This window comes from Pezoporus occidentalis, unplaced genomic scaffold (genome assembly GCF_034315485.1).
Source record: "Pezoporus occidentalis ecotype Australia unplaced genomic scaffold, CSIRO_AGI_Poc_V1 ctg48, whole genome shotgun sequence".
NCBI classification, from domain to species: Eukaryota; Metazoa; Chordata; class Aves; order Psittaciformes; family Psittacidae; genus Pezoporus; species Pezoporus occidentalis.
In genome coordinates, this window is record NW_026915813.1 from 877,063 (window position 1) to 898,977 (window position 21,915).

At 39.6% G+C, this 21,915-nt stretch overlaps 1 protein-coding gene across 1 annotated transcript in view; it reads right to left on the minus strand.

The window, feature by feature from the left end:
- Positions 1–21,915, minus strand: part of STK32B (serine/threonine kinase 32B) — a 167,888-nt gene that overhangs the window by 34,170 nt on the left and 111,803 nt on the right. The window contains exons 5-6 of the mRNA XM_062636353.1: positions 17,497–17,534; positions 8,494–8,583 (exon numbers count right to left, since the gene is read on the minus strand). Of these exons, the coding sequence (XP_062492337.1) occupies positions 8,494–8,583; positions 17,497–17,534 (128 nt within the window). The remainder of the gene's footprint in view (positions 1–8,493; positions 8,584–17,496; positions 17,535–21,915) is intronic.

The window sequence follows — 21,915 nt, forward strand, 5'->3', positions numbered from 1 at the left end:
CTATTTGCATCTCGGCAGAGACCCTACATGTCAGTAAGGGGAATCAGAGGTTTGTGGAGTATGGCAGGGTTTGCAAAGCAATACACTCTAGTATAGGTGTAGCAAAACATACCTCAGTGACAAGGATGCTGAAGAGGGGCTCTTCATTAGGCTCGTAGTGATAGGAAAAGGGGTAATGGATTTAAACTTAAACAGGGGAAGTTCAGGTTAGATATAATGAAGAAGTTCTTCACTGTGAGCGTGGTGAGGCACTGGAACAGGCTGCCTAGAGAAGTGCTAAATGCTCTGTTCCTGGCAGTGTCCAAGGTCAGGTTGGACGGAGCCTTGGACAACATGATCTGGAGTGAGGTGTCTCTGCCCATGGCAGGGGGGTTGGAACTAGATGATCTTAAGGTCCTTTCCAACCCTAACTATCCTATAATTCTATGACATTGGTTTTTATTGTAATGACTGAGATTTCATAGATAAAATAATAGATTCTGGTGTCATTAACTGAGGTCTAGCATGATACCTTGCTGCCAGACATCATTCTCCTTCCTGATATTAATGCCTGATCGTGAAAGAAAAAAGAATAATATATATAAAAATGGATATATTTTGACATATACAATGCACACAATATAAACAATACTTTGATTGGCTATCACAACATAAGCAGTTAAAAGCTTACACCTTTCCAAATTTCATATGTGTGAATGACTTGATTGATAACACACATTGATAGTTTCACCTTGCTGAAGCAGGCTTAATGGGTGACAGTCTGAGCTGAATAAAAAATGAACATGATTTTTGAAATAATATTCCAAGAACCTTGGACTGAGACTGTTCAGTGAAATATTAATTGCTTTCTCAGCAGTATGATATTAATTTTCACTTTCCTCTGAAAAATAAATTCAAAGGTGAGTAATTCTTCTAGGTCATGGTTTAAATAGAAAACAGAAATCAAACTACAGTGACAAGTGATCTATTTGGAGCAGAGTAGATGCTGTTCTAAGAGCAAAATGGAAGGAAACAACTTCCCTCTCCCTGAGTATAAACAGGGACTTGGTAAACTATCAATTTGCCTCCTAGTGTTTACTCTCTCATGTGTTAAAAGGGTCTAAATCATAACGGGCAGGTTTCTGACTCAGAGCTTCAGACTAGCCAACTGCTAACTTCAATTGTATAAGGCAAAGTGCTGCTTAAAGACTGACCATGCTGGGCTGGCAATTTTCTAGTGTGAAATCTAGACTTGTTACAGCAGAGTAACTGATTTTGGACCATTACTCACATAATACACCTCAATAGTTTTAATACTTATATTTAATGCAATTATTCAATCAAAGTAAATATTTTTGATACCATTACTTGAATGCAGACACTGTATTTAGAAAGCCTTATTAGTTTGCCATATGGCTCTACAATCTTTCCATCCCTTACTCAGAGTAAAAGCTGTCCTCATAAAACCCTCTGCATTACTCAGTGCAGAGCAGAACCCACTTCTTGCCCTTACTTTTGCACAAAGAAGTCCTCAGGTGGTTTAACATCTGGATCAACCTCAGAGAAACAACCTCAAGTTGCTAACCCCATTGAAAGAACGCTCAGCAGCAATCATAGTGTCATAGTCTCCTACTACTGAATATGAAATTATACAGAAGTACGTTCCTTGCTCCACCCAAAACCTCAGTGGCTGCAGTGTCTGTTTTTATAACTTCTTGAAGAGGCTGCGTTCAAAACCACCCGTATGCTATCTGGGAGGTTGGCCCAGTAGTGTCTCAGTACTGAAATTAACCAGTCTGGATAACTGGGGATTCTCAGGGCTGACTGCGTACCTGACACATCAGAGGAGCTATTACATACTCCTGCCTCACATACTCTACCAGATTAGCAGACATCATTGCATCAGTTTATGCATGCAAAAACTTGTGGGAGTTGTGTGGCTTGAACAAAGAATCAGTCATCCAGGGGACAGAAATGTTGGGATGCTGCCCCGTCTGTAACCACGGCTGGAGGTGTCTTCCCCCTCAGATCTGCCCACAGAGCTCCACATCAGATCAGACCTTTTCAGGCAAGTTAAAAACAAACAAGCAAAAGAATAAAAAACAGAAAAAAAGCACCAAAAACATCACCACCACCAACCACCTCTCCTTCAACCAACCAAACCAAAACTACAACTTGAACTCAGTCTGAGGGGTTTTTGACTGAGAGTCAAAGAAATTATTATATTAACACTTTTATTGGAAGCTCTCAAGGCTGGTAGCCGGTCAGAGAGCACAGAGACGTAGAAGTCAGCTGGAGACAGTAACTTCTTTCCTGATCTCCCAAGGTTTTTTAGCTGCTTGTGTGCCTACTCATTAGTGTCAGAACAGAGCCAAAACCCAAGTACCCACTTGCAGCCCAGTGCTTAATCTCCTCAGCCACGGTGCTCCTAGTACAAGCTGAAAACCTTGTCAAAATGGTATTTATTTCAGCACCTTGAAGCCTCACTTGTCCACTCTCAATCCTTGCTTATCAGAACAAACAGAAGCCTGCAGGCTCATGCTGGAATCATGATATTCTTCCTTGGGATCAAAAGGGCAGGCAGTGACACCAGTAGTGAAACCCTGTTGATAGACAGTGAAACCCTTGGTAGGAAAAAGGTTGGATGCTTAAAAACTTACAAACTGCCTTAACTGCACTAAAAAAGGAATGAGCTGCAAAATACCATTTTGTTTCAGAGCAATGTTTAGTATGAGTGCGAGGAAGACAAGGGTTGAACACCTTTGAAAACCCAACTCCAAATTTGTTCCTGCTAGAGTATAACTACCTCAGGAGCAAATTTAGCCCTAGGGGATATTTTTACTTTACCTATAAGATTGCTATCAGGACATCCACTGCTTTCCTCTGATTCTGATAGTACTCCCACACAGTATCAATTAATGTATGTGGATGTCTCATACATTTCAGAAGTTCAATGGACCTCTGTAAATGCACACTCCTCTGGTAATCTCAGGCATACAGCTATTATTCAGCATGACAGCAGCCTATGAAAGCAGCTGTGAAAATCTGAGATAACGAGCCTGCAGGATAGGAAGGGGGTAACTGAAACCTTTCACATAATTTATGGCTGGCTTTATTGGCTTTGGATTTTTGTCAGGTATATTTATACCATTAAATGTATTTTATCGGTTTGATTTGAAGTAAAGTCACGGTGCATTATTTGGATAACTTCAGCCTCTGCTGAAGAAAACCATGAAGCCAATAACGCTCCCACCAGAAACACAAAAAAAAACCAAAGAAACCCTAAACCTACAAAATTTATAACCTGTGAGGGGCAAGTTTTTACAACACTCACAAATAACATACAGATGTATGGAAATTGGTCATTCCAAAAGGAGATATTTCAGTGAGTAAAAAGGAGGACTCTCATATATGTAAGTTAAGCCAGGGTGTGGAATAAACAAAAGGAGTATATATAATGTCTTCCAGACATGTTTTAGTATTTAACATTTGTTCTTATAGCTGACCAACACATTGCAAGAGAGAAAGCCATCACTGCAAATGGGTGCCCAGCACAGGGCACATTCTCTGAGACACAAACATATTTCTTGCAGCTTTATGAGCAACCAATATAAGAAATAGATGGAACAGTGTTGCAAATGGCAAACAGGTGCTTCCAACCAGGTAAACACACACTGTGTCCTGCCCTGCACTGGCTTTCCTGGTTCACAACCTGATGCGGAGTGGAGATGCTCCCACAAGTGGTGTGTTTGTTTTTTGGCAGCATCCATACCTGCTCAAAGCCAGGTAGGTCTCATTTTGCATTGCTTGCCAGAGTAGGATGACAGCCTGAAAAATTCTGAGTTTTCAAAGGGCTGCTCCTGCAATAAAATCTTTGACAACACCCTCAATCGCAGGTGCTGCCGAAGGTTTAAGCAGTGAATTTGTGACGGTAAGACCAGGCACTGGTGACACACAAATTTCCTACACCAGCTGAAGGCACATATTGTATTTCACGGCTTCAGCCTTTAGAACAGCATGAGACAGAAGACCCCCAAACACCAAGAAGCTGATTTCCCTTCAACATTTCAGGTCAATGGCTTTGAGAAGTAAAACTGCAGAAGCAGCTGGAAGTTGCTTGTCTTGCCAGGCTGTTGGCTTCACTCTTTTCAGATCACCTTTATCTGTGCAGTTTTTTTCTGCCTATGCGTGACAGGTATTTCACTTGTCTGAATGAATCACCTGGGAAGAGGGAACATAGAGAAATGACCAGGGTTTCTAGAGAAACATTCAGGTTCAGATGCATTGCATTCTGTATAAGTATGAAAATAGGCAGGGAAAATTTCAGGCTGAGAAAGACTTAGGGGCAAAAAAGCTAATGTGAAGTGGGATTAAGCAAAGGCTGCTGGAGCTGACTTGCACCCTGCTCAGCATTATGAGATAGGTATCTTAATCAGAACAGCTGGTGCATTTTTACAACACAATATCAATTCACTGTTTTTTTCCTGGACACCAGTTTTATGCAGTCATGCTGCATGAGAGAAAATTGCTCCCTAGCAATTTCTAAGCCTATTTCAATCAGATTTCAAATAGGAATGGGGGCTTTAGAGAGAGCATTTCTCTGTTGATTTCTTTAAATTTGCCCTGGGAAGAAATAGGCAATAGGTAGCTTTACTAAGGGCAAAGCTGGAGAGTGCCCTCATATCTGATTAAACATAACTAGATTCACATGGGAATTAGACCTCCAAGACAGGAGAAAAACTTTCATCAAATCTCATACCTTCATCATCACAAATACAAGCATAGCTTTAGGCATGTCTTAAAGGAACCGTTAAGATGCCCCAGTTCTGGTGCTCAGCAAGTACCTTGCTTGAAGCTGATTTTGTCCTGAAGCTTAAATTCCTGATAATGAAAGCTTACTGCCAACCTCCCTAATTATTTAAAAATTATTATTTATTTTATTATCTAAATGGTGGTAACACCGGTGAGTATCTGGCCATATCTGTCAAACCCTTAGTATTTGAGGTTTGCTGAAGCTTTGATACTCAAGCTGTGCATGATTTGAGAAAATCTTTACCCATTACTTGTCACCTAAGCCAGATTTTTACACTTCTAAAGGTTTTTTTGCCTTCTTACAGCTCCAAGTAAATGCAAGGATGACTCTTGGTAGCTTTTGTGGTATACTTGCATTTCCAAGAGGTGAGGAAGACACACTGGAGAGAAAGTAAGCTGGTGGATGGTGCCTCTCCATAAAGGGAAAGAGAGCATTTTTCTTGCACTGTTTCTTTTTATTGTGAGATTGTTGGATATGGGGGAGACCTGATGAGTGGAGAGAAGGGTTCAGGGGCAGAGTGGCTGCATGACCTGAGGGCAACCAAGACAACAGCTCATTAGCATGCAAAGATAAGAACTTGTCCCCATCTCCTATCTTCCCCCTGCTCCAGGTCTGTAGTTTACTTCCTTCTTTGGGTCAGCTTGGGCTCTAACAGGAACCCTCCACAAGGTCATTTAGCTTCCTGAGAAGCAAAGAGGCCCAGATGTCTACCACAGTGCAGACTTAGAGTAATGATTTGCCATGATGTTAAACTGAGGAGCAATTGCAAAACAATATGGCTAATCTTATTAGCCACAAAAGAAGGACATACTCTGTCCTTGAGATGAGTATTTTCCTACTAAATACAAGGACTCCGGCATTTTCTGTCATGGAGAATACTGTGGAAAGGAACACAAGCAGAGTTTAAGCAAGGTCTTTATCATCTCTGCACTGAATAGATGAAGAATAAATATACATTTCCTAAAGAATTTCAGCATTTCTTCCCTTGTACCACTTCTTGGCAAATGTCAGCTACACAAAGAACAAGTTACTCTGCCTTGTGGTGGTGGAAAGCAGGAATTCCAAAAGGATGAGACCATTTTTCATAATTTTAACCTTAAAATACCAAATTCCAGTACTTAGTACTTGCTACAGCTTTTTGTGCTTTCTGTTGTTAAAAGCTAGGTTTTTTCCTTGTGAGAGAAGCTTGCTAACAGAGACCACTAATGAATTAAGAAGGTGGTGGTGTACTGATGTGTGTGGACAGTCTAAAAGACGCTCCAAAGGACGCTAAATTTCCTGTTAACTCTCAGCAAAATACTTGAGGAATGTTAACATATATTTTTGTACATTTGTTTTAACTAATGTGCTTCTGATCATTAAGCTGCCAGATGAATACACACATTCAGACTAGGACAGACAGATGCTAAAATGCTAACTGACCCCTAAGCAAGTACTCAGCTTTTTTCTGCTTTCATAATAATTATGCTTCATAACATAAAACTGCATAAACCCCTTCAAGATTAAAAACGTAACACCATCAAAACAGTCATTTAATTGCTTACCAAATTAAATCTCAGAAAGAACTGTTGCTGTTGTCTGCTGTCATCACCACAGTTAAATAGGGAAAACACCTATTCTGGACTTGAACTGCAAAATGGCCACTCTTCAAGTAGATTTTTGAACAACCTGTGCAATAGGAATTTGCACATCTAATGACAATGGCTGCTACTAGATTCTAGGCAGCTATTTAAGCAGAACATACAAGCTCCAGGAAATAAGCTGTTTAGAGAAATACAAACCTACCATATCAAAAATGGTGGAATCTTTTAACTTTTCAGTCAACCTGTATTTAAGGGCACTTAGGTGAATGTGAACAGTTTCACACGTCAGTCATACAGCTATTTGTCTGTATGCGTCAGGGGGAGGTCAAATTACTTGTAGACAAAAAAGGCTTTTTCCTGAGTTTGGTTTGTGCATGTGTTTATTTTGTCGTTGGTTGTGGGTTTTTGTTGTTATTGGGCTTGTTTGTTTTTATAATTAAACCCACCACATATTGGCAAGAATGCTCAAGCAAGTTCTTTTTAAATGAAAGCAGTTGGTGTAGTTGAGGTTTCGGCATCCCTTCTCCTCTGTTTTCATCACAATAAATAGGGAACCTGTGGTGCAACATCAAACACTCAGGTACCAACCCTGAGGGGAAACTCGGTATGAAGACTTAATTTTCTAATGCTCTGCATCCAATGCCTGTGCAGTGCTGACCATCTCATCTAAGCAGAGACACTGAGCTGGACACTCAGCTAATGCTAACTAATACAAACTGCTGAGAAAATGTCAATCTACAACCTCAGTCCTCTGTATAACTTCAGTGCCTGAGTCAGGACTACATAAAACGTTTCTTAGTCCGTTTTGAGTAAATTTATAAGAGCAAACTAGCCAGTGTCAGGTCAGTTCGTTAGTCCTGAGCCCAAGGGGCACAGTGTGCCCACACACTTGTTATTGCATCCTATTAACTGCCAAGAGAGGATGGCTGTGAACAAGCTGCTCATAGGCAAGAGACTCCAGTTAACTATTGATTCATGACAAAAAATCACATGATATTTGAAAACACAACTGCTTCAGTGCCTGGGACTGCTCTGACACAGTCTCACAGCTCATATTGTAGCATCCTGCAGACATCTGCCTGCTTCATGTGAAGGTTGGTACAAACCTCTTTGTACTGTGAAATAAATAAGTGTTAATTCCTGTTTCTTCAGCACATGCTTTTACTCCTCTGCTAATATTCACAGCGTAGTAACACAGTGACCTCCTGATCCCCAAGTGACATTTTCCGAACATGATCATTTACTAATATTTTACAACTGCATGGGTGTTGGGTGTGCTCAGAGCATGTCTGCTAGAGAAAGTCTCTTGGAGATACACATATCTCTTAGTACAGTTTCCAGAACCAAAATATGTTTAGTTTAAGCCAGTCACCACATCAATGAGAATTCCATATAAAGACAGAACCAGCAGATATGTAGGAAGCCACAAACAGGATAAATCACACCTATTCTTAGCCATGAAAGCTAGCCTAACTTTGATGGAAATGATCCTCAGGAGATGCGTTCTGTCCTTCAGCTCCAGAGGAAACTTGAATTATTAAGATGCTTAACTTTAAGACACATGAGGACAGTTAAACTGAATTTTACCCCTCTAGGCTTAAATCTACCTATGCATTTAAAATACATAAGTAAAATTTATAAAATGCCCCTAAGAGCCACAGGGGAAGCACTTAAGTGGTTAGTTGCATAGAACTCTAATTTTAAACAGACATGCTTTTGAGAAACTCAGCATAGCAAAGTAATTAAGGATGTGCCTAGATACTTTTAAACTGGCATTACATGTTCTTTGCTAGATCACGTCCATAGTGGTGCAAATATAACCATATATTCTTGCCTCCAGATGTGGGGGGTTGCAGGATAGTAATGCAGTTGAAAATCTCCTGAATTTGCTTCACAAAACCAAACAGAACCTGACTCGAAGTGTAAAGGCCAAGCTCCTGATCCATCCCTCCATCACCAGTGTTTTCCATTGTCAACACATAAATACTGCCCCCCAAAAAAGCCCAAACCTAAGTACATTTATTTTTATGCTCTCACCACTTAAAATCATTTTAATATACCATTTGTCAACTTTAATGTATGACTTTCTTATGCTTTTAAATGGTCTTGAAAACTTACCCATATAGGGTTTTGTGCCAGCCATAGAAGATGCTTTTTCTGAGCCTTTCACTATGGTTGCTATGTTAAAGTCAGTGATATGAACATGTCCTGCAATTACACAAAGTAAAAACTGAAGTTAAAATAGCACATCATAAAAAATTTCCTTCCTTCATTTAACATTTAAGTGATACTGAATAGAAATTAAATTGGAAAGACCCATAACAGTTCATGGAAACTTGCTATTAAATGCTACTCATAATTAGAAATATCATATTGGCAGCTAAGTGATGGAACACTTCTTTTGTATGGTTGCATACAAACTGTGAGCACTACCTGCTCACAGTGCTGAACCTTTTTTGATGGGCACCCCTAAATCTTCTCCTGCCATGAGCATTGAAAACAATAACTGGCTTCTCAAAGCAGCAGCAGTCAACAGAATGAAATCTCCTTATCCTCAGCTAGAGTCACCCCCTTACAATCTCAGGTTTTTGTGACACCTGTCTGCTGTCACATCCACATCATGTTAACATCAGCCTGGCTTTTTCTAAGTCTCCTCAGGGCAAAAAGGGAGCAGAGAAGAGAAAGGGTATTTTTATAATACAATAACTATAAAATTGTATCTATGGTAGCAGGAGAGAGTGTATGTTAACAGCAGCAGGTCCCAAATGATCACTCATTCGACAGCAGGTTGCAAGATGAAAGACAGGTGACAGAAGTCAGCCTCAGGACTTTCTGCCTGACCCGCCAGACAGCTGACTAAACTGAGCTAATCAGGCTGGATGGCCCAAACCTGCTGTCATTACTTTTTTCCTGGGGTAGTTTCTGATGAACATAGGTTAAACTGAAGCAATAGTTGCTCATCCTGGTAAACTGAACATAAATCCAGCCTGAAAACTGCAGGCTTTTAATTCAGTAAGTCAGCTGCTAGGTTTTGTATCTCTGCTTAAGGACTAGTTTTATGTGGTGGAGTGATGCAGATATTGCTCTCTCTGTGGCTACATCTGGCAATGACATTGTGGAAGACAGAGTCCAGGAAAAGTACTCCCTTCTCCCTAGCCCTGCACTCAGATCAGGATTAATTCATCAACCAGAGTCTTGACTGACAAGTTCTTGTGATTTTTTTTTTTGTGATCAAGATCTCGACCTCATTCAGTCCACAGAATGGAGCAGGGTTTGGGCATGATGCAGTTGTTAAGCCAGTGAGGTTGTTATCATGCTTGCTGTCAAAGGTGAAAAGAGTGTAACGAATGACTGATGCTGAACGTTACCGTGGTGCCTGACAGAGGAACAGCAGTCTCAGCAAAAGATTATGCTGCTCTGACAATCTAACCTAGATCATGTTCAAAGTCTGCAGGAAATGCATCTGCCAACCTCTAACAAGTGTGCAGCTATGCATATGTGAACCAAAATTCTCAGAGGCCCCTAATTTGTCCAGACCTGAGCTTGTTTTGAAGGGAGAAAGGAGCATTTAGCACGACACACTGCTGCACTTAAAGCTATTTCTCCAAACAGGAGGCACAGTAGAAGTTTTTGATGAAATGGTTTGCATGATTTCTGCACTTTTCTCAATAAAAATGCTTGCATTTTATTGACAATTTCTTCCTTCTTAAGACCCATGCACAGGAAGGCATCTGCCTACAGCAGACAAAAACTGTGCAAAAAGGAAAGCAATCACTTTATAAGGAGAGGGAAGGGTTAGGCTGCCATAACAAGAATCACAGCCAAGCCTGCCACTGGATTTCAAGGTAGCATTCTTCCTTCCTGGTGGCTGGAGTGTAGCATGTTTGCAGTTTATTTTGCAGTAATGAAACACCATGACAGAAGGCTTCTTGAAAATGATAATTGAACCACATACAGAAACCTCATGACAGTAGTTTTAAGCAATTCTGTGTACACCGTAGAATGAAAATCTGCAAGGATCTTAGCAGACTAATACTTTCTTCTTTCTTGACAGATAACTGTGTTTTATAGAGATAAATATAAAGTCCTGTCATTTAAATGACAGCATTGTAAGTGATGCTCCCTATTAGAATGCCAGCATGGTAGCCTGTTGCAAAACATCTATCACATAATATCCATTCAGACTGATCCAAATAGTTGATTTGCAATGAAAATTGCCTCTCCTGCAGTGCATTGTTTTCTTTCCCAGTTATTAGGTTTCTTTTCATTTAACAAAACCAAAATAGCACACGTGAAATACTGTATACACTGACTGATGGTTTTTGTTAAAAATGCCTTTCTTCCAGGTAAGAAATGGATTGGGTTGTGCATAGCTTCTCTGCATCCTGCTGCTGACACAGCCACAGTGGGCAGCTCCTGTACATGTAGCAGGGCAGAGCAGAGCGGGGTCTGTACCACTGGGAAAACCACCTTTGTTCTTCCCCATCATAGGACCACTCACGGCCCATGGTCTGCCTGCAGGCAGCCTTTTCCTGTTGCTCTAATCGGCTATGGAGGGAAAGGAAGGCATCCCCAAGGCAGGCAGATGACTGTGTTGCCTAAGGGGCTGTGCACAGCAGCTGGTGGGAGCTGGGGGCTTGGACAGAGGCTCTGTCTGGGGTGGAGTCAGAACAGGGGGTGAACCCCCTGTGCCCGGGGGCAGAGGAGGAGAGATGGAGGGATATCAAGGCAAACCACTGAATGGTTTCAACTCTTTTAAGCCTAGTGACTTGTTTTGTTTGTTTGGGTTCTTTTAAATTTTTACTTCGGGTGTGAATATTTCAAGAGACAGACCCCAGTTCTCTGTAGGAGTCCTTCGAATCAGCTTCTAAGACATCTTTTACTGCAGCTGCTGCATATAGGAAAAGGAAATGTTGCTATTGTTGCAGTGAATATGCTGAGATATTAATTACTGGCTACTTCATGCTGGTTCCAGAATTTCAGCTCATGGGGACTAGTTCCCACCTGAGCTTCACACCTTGTACTTGATCTCCCTTTCTGGATGTTACTGTGATGAAAGAAATGTCAAAACCAAGTTTGTACCCTGGTGCAATATTGAACTGAGCAGTATGTCAGTGCGCTTGGGTTTAGCTTTTAAGAGCTGTGAAGCAGAGCAGTGCACAACAGATTCAGCAATACCTAACTAGATTCAAGTTTCACAGGGAAAGAGCTCATTACTTAATCCCCACGGCTGCATGACCCCATCTGATAATAAGGTGGTGATGGAGAGGAGGGAAAGGCAAATGACCACATTCCTCTGACTCTCTGTAGAGTGGCTTTCTCAGATCATCCCAGACTGCAGATTTTGCATACATCAACATGCATATTGCAAGTGGGAAGTACCTTAGTGGAAATTTTTTCAGAAATTGCATTCCTGCAGTCAGCTTCCAGTTAAGTTTTTAACAGAGAAAATTTGTAAGTTAATATATACAGCACAGTGTATGACTTTGAGAAGCTTTATGCATGCACTTCAGAATTCCTAAGCGGTTTTTATGCCTCACTTTTTCATGTGGCCTGAAATCTCAGTATCTCAGGCAAACAGCAAATGATCTTCAGATTATTATTTAAGTTTTGAACAAATCCTAATGATGATTAAAACAGGTCCTGAACAGTGGCTAACTAAATGGTGTTAGTCAGGCTGGCTGACTGACATTTAGCAGAGGAAAATGTACTTGACTTCAAACCTCATTGAATTACTCAGAGGTTGAAACCAAAGGGGTGAATGGGAGGGCAAAGAGAAGAAATACCAGGCTGGAGTTAATGCCATCAACTCAGCATGAATCAGGGCTGATGGGAAATCTCAACATAGTAACATTTTGGAGCAAATTCAGCCTCAAAAGTTCAAACCCTATGAACAATTTAAAAGCCTCTCTCTAGGTTCACCTGTACTATGTAGAAGAGTGTAGCTCACATCTATATGAATTTAGCATGACTGGCAGTCTGCCACTTACCATCAGGGAGATAGTTAAAAATCTTATTGTATTGCTATAGATGGGTTCAGCGAGGCCGTGAATTTCAAAAGGGTAGGCTGTATAATGGCCATGTACACATATATTCACATATATTTTCAAAGTGTAGGTAGCTTCAGAAAGATTAATTATGCTGAGAGCATTCATCTTGTTAATCAATGTTGGAGGGTTAAATGAGATATAGTGCCTGAAATTTGAGTGTAGGTATGATAAGGACAGGCCCTGATGAGACACACCAGGTACATCTTCAGTGAAGACTTTGTCTCCCAGACATCACTACCCAGTGACAATGTTGCCAGTTCAGTTCTTCAGAAGCTAATATTGAGGTTCAAAATATTGAATTTATGATATTTTTTCATCCTATTTTTTGGGTTTAGGACCAAGATTGCTCATTAGCTGAATATTTCAATTTTGCTGTTATTTTTAAAATGAGAGCTGAGATTGTCATGTAATCAAGGAAGTATAGTTCTAAGAAAAACTTTGGGGATCATAAAGCAATATAATCATATATAATAAGGCACATATGAACGCCAGCTTAAATCTGCCTTGCTGTCTCATTAGAGAAATGATTACAGAATAAAATTATCACTGCCAGATGCAAAAATTGAGACTAACCCTCTCCCCCCCCCAACCCTAATAAAATGGGATTATTCTTATTAAGTCTAAGAGTGAAGTATTAGGTCTTGATGTCAATATGGAGAACCACCAGTGGACATTTGGTGCTGTCAGAGGTGGCACCATCAGAATGAACAAACAAGTAGTGAGTCTTAACATAATTTCTATTTAAGCACAGGGTGCTAAACGTTCCCTCCACTCAAGGAATCACCAGAAAAGAGCATGGAAAAGGACACTGAAAGTTATGAAATGTTCAGAAACTGTATCCAGCTCAGGAAATGCCTCAGTCACAAAGAGCTGAAGGCTGGGTGAGTACATGGGGGAAGCACCACAAAAACTTGGTTTAGGTCATGCTCTGTCCTTCACTTTTTGGAGACTCTTGGAGAGAAAAAAAATCATCCAGATGATCCAATATGGTTGCTCTTCTGCTTTGAAACTGAAAGCTTGCATGTCTGCAACAGTACCTATAGCAAGAGAGAGCGGCAAGAGGACTGGGCCAGTGTATTATAAGAAATTAAAAAGGCTGAGGCGCTTCAATTGAAGGAGTTTTTTTTAATATCATGAATATTATGATTGTAAGATATTGTTCACCAAATCCTACAATTCTAGAAGTAGAAGGTTGTGGGTTTTTTTTGAGAGAAGAATGTTTCAAAACACACAAACCCCTTTTCTTTGATGAAGGATGGTGCACTTCTGCATGTTGCTCCAGGAGGTTGTGGAGACCAGTATCAGTAGCAGCTTCAAAGAGGTAATAGACAAACTCACTCATTAAGAAAGATTCACCCAGAGTCTAAAGGGAATATACAGGCATACTCTAATATCTTAATACAAAAGTTGTGTGTGATAGAAAACACTGAAGCATTTGGTGACTAAGTGGCAAAGAGCACACTCCATGAATAGCACCTATCTCTTCTTGACCTTGCTTCAGAGAGAATGCCAGCTGAGGGCTTGGGTCTGACCCAGCAGGGGGTTATTCCTCAGTAAACCAAGCAGGGACCTTGCTGGGTCTTATGAAATGATGTCCTGAAAAACTTGCTTGGGAAGAAATCAAACCCTTGCAGATTTCCTGTGAAGAGAGTGTATTAATGGTGTGGTCACTCTGCACAATGCAAAACCTGGATGCCAAAGTAGAGCCTCAGAATTTCTGAAGAATGACCAGAAATGTTAATATCAGTGGTGCTAACAAATAGCTATAACATTATCACCTCTTCATCGGGGGCTGTAGAGATAGGACAAGAAGTAGTGGGTTTAAACTTAAACAGGAGAACCAGTCTATGATTCTATGAAAAAAGAGAGCATACTAATCTGTTTGCTATTGCTTGTTTTTCTCCATTCTAGGCATTCTACATCTCCTTAGACATCATGGATCATGGAAAGATTTAAAGAAGTCTTTAATTTCTTTGATATTTCAGGAAAATAGTGCAACATGGACCAGACTGTCCAGCTTTCAGCTCTAAATGCTGTTATTTCAGTTATATTGTTCTAAACCATTAAAATGAAAGGAATAGTAGAGGAAGCAGAATGTTGTTATTCAGAGAGTTTTATAATACTTTTCTCTGTACAATGATAATAGCTCTTCTGAACCACCAAGTAGTCCCTGCAGCTATCACTGGAATAATTCTGTTTCAGATGCATGTTAGCAGAACAGAGCACTATTATGAAATTTAGGGATTAGAATTAGTAATAAGAGCTTTCTGGGGAAGCTGGGAGGGAAACATTACCAAAGAGCTTTATGGACAGCACCAGTTTCCATTTGATTCTAGTTCAGAGAGTGAACCCTGAAATCGTCCCTTTTCTTACTCAGAGAACACACTAAGGTAAAGAATCTCTCCAGGAGACCAGGCAATCATCTTCTGGTAGGGACTGAACACTATTTTAAGCAGCTAATTACCCCATTTTCATGTAGCGTTATGCTTCTCATGATTATCGATCATTTATTTCCACTGATGCATGAGAACCTGTGCTCAGCAGTGTTGAGACGTGGCTTTGCTGAGAAGTGCATGGGAAAATTCAGGCTTCCTCTGCCAGAATTATTTGGAGTATGTTGTATGCATTTTCATATTCTTTACTTGTACTTTAGATTTTCATGGCTTAAGAAAAATTTCCTGTTTCACTACTTCTGTATTCCTGAGTTATGTTCCCTAAACTGTAGAGATAAACTGCAGTGAAATTAGTGTTAACAATCAGAAATATCTATGATCTATAATCCTGGTATATGTTATGAAAGTCAGTTTATTTAACTGCTTAAAGATATAAGGCAATGTGAATGGCATCATACCACTACAATTCAGCCAAAATAGGTTTCTTCAGTGAAGTCAAAGATATCTAACTCACTAAGACAAACTCACAGTCCTAAATGTTGTGCATATCCAATTCCATAATACCTTGTGTAAGCACAGCTTGTTTAATGAACTGTAAGAAAGACCTAGAGGTAAAGTCAAGCATACAGGAAACTGTTCTGCCATATCAGAGGCCACAGGCTAAAATAAAGCTCTTTCCTGTGCACCTGGTTAGACTCATACTAGGTTAATTTGTTACGCTTCCTCTACAGCATATATATGGTGTACATATTATTCAACACATTTTTCCATTAGGTGAAATCCAATGATTTACAATGTTGCAGATTAATAAAAGCTTTTATAGACTTCAAGGATAGCATTCATCTTGCAAAATGTACATCTGTATGGTGGGTATCTGTATCTTTACTCAAAACATTTTGGTATTAGTCACTAAACAGAAATAGACACTGACATGTAGTGCACACATCCAAAATAGATCAGATTACCTAAAACGTGTCTTTGTCTTTCAGTTATCTGTAAAGGAAGCCTGTGATGACAAGTAGGATACAGACATCTGTTCAATTAGTGTCCCTTCATTTAGTGAGTTGAGGTGTGTAGACCTTTATCCACATAACAGGTCTGTGAAGCAAGGATCCACGAGCTGATTAATTCTGCTGACCAAGGTCTGTCTGCAAGTCTGGAGCAGCATGGTTGTTTCACCACCTGTCTGCAGGTGTGCTATAAGGGAGCAATATTCTGCTGCTTTGCAGAAAAGGGGCTATCCATCCCCAAATTTTCATGCTGTCTACAGATAATTTTGTTGCTGAACAACTTATAATCACCAAAAGACCTTCATTTTGCAGCATACCTCTCACTCTGGTGTAGCTTCTACTCTGCAATACTTGAGCCCTCATAGGAAAGCTCTAGCAAGAGCATAATTGTGTGCCATAATTGACCTTGATGAGGGGCAAGGAGAGATAAGAGCAATCTTACTTCAAAGGCTGTCAATCAGAGATTTAACACACTCATAGTAATTTCATGTTGCCTTTGACATCTTTAATTCACCCAGGACTTAAAGACAAGAGATTTCTGTTTCATGCTTATTTGCTGGTATCAGTGTCTGGGGAATGTTAACCTTGATGGCTCTGAGACATTAAATTCCTGAAGTTCTAAATGGTTTAAAACTCCAAAATTATTTAGCTTTGTTGGCTTCCATATTCCCAGGGACAAACTCCAGCTGTTCGCAATGTTACCTCTTTAATCAACTTTAACTGGTATACACAGCAACCCTGCAATGGGTTTTGAAAAATAATGCTAATGTTGGCATCATTTCAAGTTTATATTTTCTCAAAGATTAACTCCTTTTAATCAATTTCTGTGGGGAACAAAGCACAACAAGAGTTTCCTGCAGTAGCAAACATACATCTCCTTTTTCCATTTAGTCTTCCTCTGGTACACATTTCTGTTCTGACTGATACAAGGCCTTCTTTACCTGCATTTTCTCATGTTCTTCCTATGAATAGTTGAGAAAAGATGCACAAGGTTTTAGCAAAATACTTCATAGATAGCTTGTATGTGTCAAATTTAAGTTTCAAGAAATTAGCTGCTTTTTTTTCATACCACACTTTTTTTGTTTGAGATCATGGAATCAGTACTGAAAGTTCAAAGCGGATTATGTTGTATAATTAAATAGCATAATTTTTTTATGCTATTTAAACCAGAATATGCAGAGTCATAAAATATTTGCAGACTTAGAGGTAAATTTCTAAATTCCATACCTAAATTTAGGAAAGCAATTTCAGAGATCTACATGAGAAATAATTTGCTCTATGAAATTTCTTAGCCATTCACAAGTTCTAAAAGAGAAAATAAGTGCTTAGTACTGTTCTACTTGTAGACCCCTAAGAAGGGATTATAATGATTCACAGCAATCCTGTTAATAAAATATTAACTTCTTTTTACCAGGTGTGTCTGGTGATCTCGATATGTCAATACACACTAAATTTTTTCTTCTTCACATCTTGCAAATATCAGCGTAGCTTTTATCAGTAGAAGAGGAAATTACAAAACCCTCAAGGTGGACAGACAGCCTTTGCAAAGGAAGTCCAGATTTAGGTAGGAATTAACACCTGAAGTTGATGTACAAAGGATGTAAAAGCCTGTCACTGAGATCTCAAGAATTAGAGAGATCTTAGAGAAAGCAGTCAATATTCACTTACCATGCTCATCCAGTAGTATGTTGTCAGGTTTGATGTCCCTGAAAAATGAGGAAAGGAATGCATTACTTTTCATACCCAAAGAAAACCCACAATTTCAAAGTTTTGCCCATCTGGGTATGAGGTCCAAGTCACTTAAATCATTATAAAACCAATGAAAACCATATCACACATTAAGGCAAATGATTTTTATCTACATCTCTTTACTGCCCTGAGAAAACATGCATAATAAAGAGGCTTTCTAGGTTTCCATTTCATGTGGTTTTGTATTCAGATGGTTAGCATTGACATGGATTTGGTTTTCAAGATTATGTGCTTTATTCTTTATAGCAGTGGGAACAAGAAGATGGAAGATTTGCATCTAGGAGGTGCCTGATTGCCTCGGGGACTCCGCATTTGACAGACCCAAGAAATCATTTAATTGGAAACATCGGTGATCTCCTTTTTCTGCCAGACCCCACTAATCGGCCATGCTCACATGCATGATCACTCACATACTGTACAGTCCTGCTAGCTGTCTTATTCTAATTGGATAAGTCAAGCAGCATTCCTTTTAGCCCTCAAATCCCCACTTGTCTGTCTGTAATGGCAGGTACAAGGCTGAGGAAAGGAGCAGGGCTAAGGGAAGATGGAGTTCATGATGTGGTGAAACATCAGCTCAACTCTGTCATTCTTGGCACAAGGGAACAACATCACCCTAGACAGCTGTACTTTCAGGATAGTTTCCATTGACCTACATTCACGCTGCTGTCAGGATGGATGGAGATGGCTCTTCCCACCCACTTTTTTGGTCCAGCATCATTGCTCATAATGCAGACCCGTTCTGGGGCAAACTCATTTCTTCCCTTTGCCAGCCTGGATTCATCCCTGGTTTGGCTCACCCTACAGCTTAGTGACTGCGATGCAGAGGTATTGGGGGGCTTGCCTTTTCCCTGCCAGCTTGCACTTTATACAGTTTTGAAGCTGTGTTCTTGGTGCAGCATTGCCGGAGTGGGAGATGCATCAGTCTACCTTGAGCATTTGCTGCTTGGGCTGCATTTTCCACTAATCTCAAAAGACAAGGGACTATAAACTGACAAAATAAGCTGTTGAATGAATCTGCAAATGAACTCCAAACACTTCCACCAGTGCAATTTCTTTTTGCTAAAGGATAGCTTGATCATTCCAATTTAAACATTTCCTAGAAAATCCTTTCCTGACTGAAATACATGCTAACACATACTTAGATTTTTTAACAGAGTTCTTTTTTTTCAAATGCGCCTGTAAATAGAATAAAGAAAACTGAAATGTTGCAAGAGGAAAATGTGTAACATCAGAATGACTTCTGAAGTAAATATCATACAGGAATAAGATAGCAATACCAATTATGATATGTATATTGCTTGCATGAAATGAGCTCACTTATCACTCCAACTCCACACCCTCATTGAGAAATAATGCAGCTTACACTTTACTATTCTGAATTCCACACTGTCTAGCCCATCCTGACAATCATATGAAATTGTGAAGTACACTAAGATTGTGTTTACAATTTGTGTAGCAGCAGCTGGAGAAACGTGGGACAAATAAGAAATTACTTTGAATCATTCCCTGCATATTTGGAAATAATGTGGGTGTGTTTGTGTAAGGAAAAGGATCTCTCTATGAATTACCATCTGGAACAGACATTTAAATTTATACTGATATATCGGTGAGAAATACTGTATTTTTTTCTGTGCAGCTTACAGGTTATCTATAATTGTCTGATTCAGTAGCAGTTCTAGTTATATGTGTAATAAAAGGAGAAATCTCTCCTAAAGCCCACATCACCCACAGACCTCCAAACTCTGACTTATTATATCATTTACGATATCAAAACCTTTCCTTGCCCTCATTTCACATGGGTGAAGTTGTGAGTTACAGGTGAACTGTAGAATTAAATATCTTTGCTTATATTATAAAACTTCTCTGGTTGAATTATTGTAGGAAAATCTATACATTTTTATATATAATGTGCCATCTAATCTCTCAATTGATGAGACAGTTTTGGAACAGCTACTGTTCAGCTGTTATCAACAATCTCTGGTTTTTGATAACCATTTTCTGATAAGAGTTGGAATTGTACTTTCATGCTGAAGAATATTGGTGGTTGATCCACATCTTGAAAATACACCAGTGACTCTCAATGGAAATAAGCGTGTCATAGTTTAGTCTCTTGATTTTAATATTTTAAAACTTTATAAAAGCATTTTAAACTTTGTCTTCACAAAGTTTAGCAAGCACAGTCTGACTTGTGCACTTCTCATGTGGGTGAAAACAACAGGGGTCACACCCAAGCACATCAGGGCCTTTGTGGCTTCCTAAAATCAGTGTTACATTCAACATCACTCCAAACTGGTTTTCCCAGTTTAAGAAAATAAGAATTGGAATGGTACAACCATTAGTGTTTCACTGAGAATAATGCTGATGAAAAAGGAGAAATTCAGTGCTATGAGCTACTGCCATGTGTATAACAATGCACCCAGAGATTGTTCATTACAAGACTGTTCCTTTTCTGTGCTTTCTTCAAGAAGATGGTTTTAAGTAATTTGAATATCTGGTATGGTGTTGCACCATTAAATAGACTATACTTTTTATTGTGCCAGAAAAGACAGCTGGGTGTATCATCAAATATGTTCTTCATGCAGTTGCATCTGTAATATTCAGAAAGTTGAGTATTAAAATTAGCTCTGTGCTTATATTTCTGTGACTAATTCAGGCAGTGGCTGATACTTGATGCAGATGCACACAGACCATAAGGTCTTTCCCACCTAAGGGATTTCCCCCCCTGTGGGTCTGCCAACTTTCCTCATTTTGCTCAGAGGCAGGACCGTAGTTGGGGGCAGGTACAACTGTATATCCCTTTGCACAAAGCAGCCCAACCTCTCAATCCCTGGGGCAACTTGATAGACTCATAACTGTGTCTCAGATCTCAAAACAGGGTACTTTAAACTGCTTTTACAGCAAGTAAAAGTCATGAGCTACCTTAAGTCGGAAGATGACCAAATTTTTGAAGTAACATGCTGCTGTTTTGGGATCACATGCCAGGAGAGCTGCGTGATGCATAGATTCACATGGCATGTGAAAGCAAAGTTCAGGGTCACTGTGAAGAACATGCTTTCCAGCAGCACTCTGTTATATGATTGTCCCCAGTTTACAGCATGCCACTAAAAGCTCTCCTCTCCAGAGGCCGCTTATTGAAAGAATCCAGAGCAACAAGGCCACTGGTCTGCCCTCACACTGACCACTGCTTGCTAAGTGCAGGGCAGGGAGCGTCCAACACAGCCGAGGGGGACTGCAGGTCTAGGGGCATTGCAATTAAAGTTACTGGATATATTCAAAATAGAGAGCTTCCAGCATCTGTTATACAAAACCCAGCTAGTTTCTTTAAACAAATACAGTAGTTAAATTTATTTAAATGGTAAAAATACTGTTTATGTGGGAAGCGGAATTCAAAATATAGATCCTCTTAAAGTTAGGCAGTTTAAATTCAAACATGTTAAGTAAGTAGAATTCTGTTTTGACTACACATCAATTCTTCAGACAACATATTTCCCCTTAGCAAGTATGTTCAAACAACAGGGTGTGAAATTCAGCATCTTAACTTCAGGGTTTTCTTGTTATGCATATCCCTAGCTAAGAGAATGAATTGAAACACTCATTTCATAATACAAGTATCTTAAATCATCTCATAAGGGAAACAGAAGGACTTTTGAAAGGAGCAACCTCACTCATAGTTTGGATACAGAAGACCCCTGGGCTACCCTCTAACCATTCACCAAGCAATGACCAGCAGAGCTATGGCTGTGTCCTTAACATTGATTTCATAAACAATTTCACAGTCTGTACCGGTGCTGCTCCAACTCTTTATACACAGAAAAATCAGAGCAACATAAAAACGGGAGTAGAGAAACCTTCAAAGTCTTTGCTCAGTGACAGGACCAGTCAAAACTAATAGAACAGCTGGCCCAAGAAACTCAGGGGTGCAGAAAAATGAGAAAAACTGGAAAAAAATCACAGTTTAATTGTCACTTGTTGATATTGCCTGTGAAACCATTTCTAGCGTTCTTCAATTGCCTTAGTTACAAATGTCAAAATAAAGCTGCACTAAGGATGAAAGTACAGTAAGAAGGTGCTGCTTATAATTCCCGAGTAGGAAAGAATGATTAATAATATAATTGTATCTTCTATAATATCTAGGCTGAGTAAGCATTCAGTGTTTGAACATATTCCCTCTGCAGGGAAGAAAACCATGAATGTGGCTCATCTTCACCGCATATCCCAGAGTTCTTTGAACTGAATGATAATAAATTACTTAGGTTCAAGTATCTGCAGCTTTAATTACTGTGTCCATCAGTGTTTTTTTCTGGTGTTACTAAGTGGGGTAGAAGCAGATTTCTAAAT